Here is a 5,069-nt window from a genome sequence, read left to right as displayed (position 1 = left end):
CCTATTCATTGTATTCTTTTCACTAAATAATACCAGTGGAGGTTATACAGAGAGTTGGGCGTTGATTCTTGTGTGTGTTAGAGTGACTTTCTTGAGGTTTCTTGATTAGAAACCTATCAGAATGGGAAGGCAAAAAAAGATGATGAGTTGACTACTCATCAATGGACACATCACCATTTTTTGCAGTCAAATATTTTGTCCAGCCATTATCTAACAAAATGCTTCCTGCTTTGAGGTTAATGGCATTGTATGATCCATGTAGTTGACCGTACCTAGTGGGAAAAGGTTATGCTTCATGCTGCATTTGAATTGTACAGTCAAAATCCTACAGGAATGTGTAATCTCCTTAGAAAACAAAATCATGCAAATGGCTGTTTCTGTGGGTGGAGTAACCTTGGCTGTCATTGTGATGCATAGAGCTGCTACATCTTAACATCAATGTTTGCCAGTTATTTGGTTTCTAGTTTCAAACTGTTTACATTGTTCTCACCCATCTTGTTGTGTATTGCTCTATGCTTTTGCTTCTGTTACCCTTTCTGTTTCATGTAGCTCACTAAAATCAAATCCTCTCTCTAATTGGATATATAAATTTTTTGTTAGATTTGTAAATTTTGTTCAGTAGTTTCAACTCATAAAAATACTATTCTATGTGCTGTTGCTTCAGAGAATTCCTTTAAGGCCGGATGCCTTTGTTGGATTATAAGTAATTATTCATGTATTTTCTTTTCTTCACCTGCTCGTGAATACTCCATTATAAAGTGTTTTGTTCATACTTTTCTGTTGATCTAGTTAGTTATACCCCTATAACAAGCTGAAAAGTGGTTTAAGTGTTTCAACTTAACAAGTGCAAGTTTGATCCCTCCTTGGAGAAGGCAATTCTCTTTGCTGTTGGGAACACTCTTGTTTGTGACGATCTGGAAGAGGCCAAAGTTTTAAGCTGGAGTGGAGAGAGGTTTAAAGGTAGGAAGACCTTTTTTTTTTTTTTCTTTATATCCTCTACTGGTTCTTGATGTTCTTACTGATACCGCTTTAAAACTTAAGTACATAGATTTTCCTGTTTGATCCCCATGCATTTTTTCCCCTGGCTTTTGTTATTTGTACTTTTTTGGCACACAGTTTGTAACTTTTAGTTAACTCCCTTGTCTTTGTACTTTGAATTTGACTATTTTGTAATTTCGTTTCTTATCTAACAGACCTTCTGGCTTTTTGGAGAGTAATCCTTTTGCGTACTTATAATGCATGTGATGTAATTCTTGTGCATTTAATACAATCATGATTATCAGATTGGATATTAGTGAACATTGTTGTATAATTTGCTTAGTTGTAACTGTTGATGGAATTCTGCTCACAAAATCCGGCACAATGACTGGAGGCACTAGTGGTGGAATGGAAGCAAGGTCAAAACAGTGGGATGACAAGAAAATTGAAGGTTTTTATCATTTTTAAAAATTTTTCAAGTCAAAGCTTGTGCTCCTTCAATAAACATGTTTTTTTTTTTCAGGACTTAATAAAAAGAAAGAGCAATATGAAGCAGAGTTGGAATCACTAGGATCAATAAGGGATATGCACCTTAAAGAGTCTGAAGTATCTGGAAAAATTAGTGGACTTGAGAAGAAAATTCAATATGCTGAAATTGAGAAGGTACAATCAAACACTAAAGCTGATAGTCTTTTGTTGTTGTGGTACAATCAAGCATGCAATTCTTATTTCATACTTTTTATGGTTTCATTTCTCTTTTTCTTTGTCCCTAGAATGTTTGATGTGCTTGCTATATGTGTATTGACTCAGTTGAGGACACAATTTTTNCTAGAATGTTTGATGTGCTTGCTATATGTGTATTGACTCAGTTGAGGACACAATTTTTATGACACTTTGGATTTGTTTAGAAAAAAACTTATATTTTGGCTTCTCCACAAAACAACTGCTTATAAAGCATAGACTTGTTGCAATGAGTTTCCCATAACAGCTTATGAAATGTATAGATGCTGTTTCGAGCTCATTTTCATTAGCCATTATTACATGTAATGGACTTAGATCCATCTTTGTATTTTCCTATTTATAAATGCACAACCCTATGTGTTTAATACGCATTGGGTATTTAACCTATGCCTCTCTTTCTCTCTTTTATTTCGACATGGTATATAGAGCTAGGTTTAGTCATTTCCTCCTCGTTCAACCCACCATTCATTAGTGCTTATATTTTTTCCAGCATTGTTAGTTTTTTTTCTTCTAATGTTTGGTTTTTGCCATGATCAAGCTACCACCGCCAAATTTGATTTCCTTGTGTGATCGTAGTCACCGCTGTTGTCACCATCGCTGCCACTGTCGTCACCATTTCTTTAATTACTACTACCGTTTGGATTAACGACAGTGCAACAAAAATTGTAATGATCAAAGCTCTGATGCACCTTTACGTGCCACCTCGAGCCAATGTTTCTTTCCTTCTCTTAATTGCTATTTCCTTATAGCTAAGGTCAGCTTCACTGAGTTTTCCTTGTACTTTAAGTCCAATCCTTCTCCTATTGTGTCTCCATCTGATCAAGTCACTATCCCAATTGTTTGTGACCCTTCTGCTATGTCTAGGGTATCTATAGATTCACACTTCCACCACCTCTTCAGGTGTATAGTCATCAACAAATTTCCCATTGTTCTTCAAATGACTCTCTTCTAGTCTAACTCCTCTATCCCCTTTGGCTCCAATAATTGAACTTGTTCTTCCCATTTCTTTCAGGAAAGGTATACTATCTACCCATAATCCTTTTCTCATTATACTACTTAGTTGAGTCTGCTCGTACCTTATTGCTTGGTGCAAACATTCATGTCCATCATTAGAGGGATGTCATCCTAACTGCATATTTTCTTATTAACAAGATGTCATTCTCCTCTTTCAATAATAAGGTTCCTTTTTCAATTCATTTTCCAAATGATTCTCTCTTTCACATTTCTTCTCGAGTGTTTGGTTGTATTTGTTTAGTTCATAACATGTCTCTAGGGTTGGACAAATTGTTTGCGTGTGCAATCAAATGTGTCTTCTTAGGTTATTTTCGGCTTCAAAACGGGTATTGGTGTTACTCTCCTAAACAAAGCAGTACTATATGTCTGACAATGTTACATTCTTTGAACAAACTCCTTTCTTCTCTTCATTTGCTCAAGATATCTATGTCATACAACAAGTCCTGTCTATACCAATGGCTGAGCCCAATATTTTTGGTAGTTTTGCCAATCCCACTTGAAACCCACATCCTATTTATAATTTAAATAGTTATAATTGATTATGGTCTTCCTATTGATCTTTTCTATCCTCAATATCCTTTATTTGCATTTCCAAAAATGTGAAGGAAACACTTGATCATCCTGGATGGTGACAAGTCATGATTGTTGAAATGGAGGCTCTTGACCCTTGAGAGTTAGTTTCCCTTCGACCTGGAGAAAAAGGCGGTTGGATATCGTGGGGTTTATACCATTAAAGTTAGTCTTAATGGTGAAGTCGATCATTTCAAGGACAAATTAGCTACAAAAGGATACATTGAAGTTTATGGCCTTGATTATAGTGATGCCTTCTCTTTAGTGGCCAAGATAACTACTATTCACCTCTTTGCCATGGTAGCGGTTGGAAATCCCACATCAACTAGAAATAAGGCCAATTTATAATATATAAGTGAGGTGCAGACCTCACTTTACAAGCCGGTTTTGTGGGGATGAGTTAGGCTAAAACCCACTTCTAACATGGTATCTAGAGTTTAGGTTCTGATATGCTCCAGCCTCTTCCACGGTCTCCAGTACTCATACTGTCGCAACCGCCGGCGTATCCGCCGTATCCGTCGTCGCCGTCGCTGTCATCGGAGTTCTAGAATCGACCGTCGACCACTCCATCTGAATCGTCTCGGCCGGGTGACGACCGTGGTCCAAAGATCACGGTGATCGGAGCACCCACGCGCCCCTACGCGCCGTCGTCGGAGTTCGCAAATCTGCCGCTTCCCGCCGCGGGTGCAGGTGCGTCGCCGGAGCCCACCGCCACCGACCAGCACCGCTGTGATCGCCTCCTCACCGTCTTTCCAGATCTGTGGTCGTTGCGTCAATCGGAGCACAGTGAACTTTTAGGGTCTCCCTCTCCATGGCTGCCCAACGTAATGATCGGGGTCTGTCTCGCCCAGACGATCCTATTTCATCAAATAGCATAGACAACCCTGCACTCTTTCAGAAATTTCTTAGATGGTATGAGGACCATCAGCGCCTGAGTTCCACTACATTTGCTTCTGTTACACTCACAGGTAGTCCTTTTGTTGGTCTGATTTACTCTCTCGGATCTTGGGTCCTTGACTCAGGCGCCACTGATCATATCACTAGTAACAAGTCCTTGTTTTCTTCCTTGTCCTATCCGGATAATTTACCCTCGGTAACTGTTGAAATATATTGTATTGTTTTAACTAGCTTTTTGGTTTTGGGCTTTTTAGAAGCCTTATTTACGTTGGTCCATAGTCCCTTAAATAGGGCACTATGTGTAATAGAATTACAGCACAGTAATAATATTTTTACTTCTCAGTTAACTCTCCAAACTTTTACATGGTATCTAGAGCCAGTTAGGGTTTGCCCGCCGCCACATCGTCCCTGTCGCCGTCCGCCGCCGGCGGCGCCGCCGTCGCAGCCTTTTCTCCGGCGAAGTCAAGGTTTCGGTGCGCCTCGACGAGCGCGACCTATCCCTGGTGGTCGCCGCCTCATCCTTCTCTCGACGCGCCGTCACGTGTCCTTTCTTTTCGGCCACTCTCGGGCGCGTGGGCTCCACGCGCAGCCTTCCCCGTGTCGGAACTTCACCGCGCCACTGCCGGTCGTTTCGCCTCAGTCTCCTAGGTGTGTTGTGGTCTCTGATTTGCTGTTTCATTGAGGGTTGCTCCGATTAGGGTTTCTACCCACAATCAATTTTTCCCTCTTTTTTTTTTTCTGTTTGGGTTTATAATGGCTGGTCTTGGACCATCTCTCTCTGCTACTCCTACAATTACTTCTGCAAAACTCAATTGGAAAAACTATCTATCTTGGTCTTCCTCCGTGGAGTTATGGTTTCTTGGTCAAGG

At 40.2% G+C, this 5,069-nt stretch overlaps 1 protein-coding gene across 1 annotated transcript in view; it reads left to right on the top strand.

Annotated features, from left to right (window-relative positions):
- The window catches only part of LOC106778330 (structural maintenance of chromosomes protein 1), a 36,556-nt gene that overhangs the window by 8,481 nt on the left and 23,006 nt on the right, over positions 1 to 5,069 (top strand). The window contains exons 8-10 of the mRNA XM_014666277.2: positions 851 to 960; positions 1,322 to 1,429; positions 1,502 to 1,641. Coding sequence (XP_014521763.1) covers positions 851 to 960; positions 1,322 to 1,429; positions 1,502 to 1,641 — 358 coding nt within the window. The remainder of the gene's footprint in view (positions 1 to 850; positions 961 to 1,321; positions 1,430 to 1,501; positions 1,642 to 5,069) is intronic.

Source organism: Vigna radiata, unplaced genomic scaffold (genome assembly GCF_000741045.1).
Source record: "Vigna radiata var. radiata cultivar VC1973A unplaced genomic scaffold, Vradiata_ver6 scaffold_403, whole genome shotgun sequence".
NCBI classification, from domain to species: domain Eukaryota; kingdom Viridiplantae; phylum Streptophyta; class Magnoliopsida; order Fabales; family Fabaceae; genus Vigna; species Vigna radiata.
Note: the sequence above shows the minus strand (reverse complement) of the source record. Positions and strands in the feature narration are given on the sequence as shown.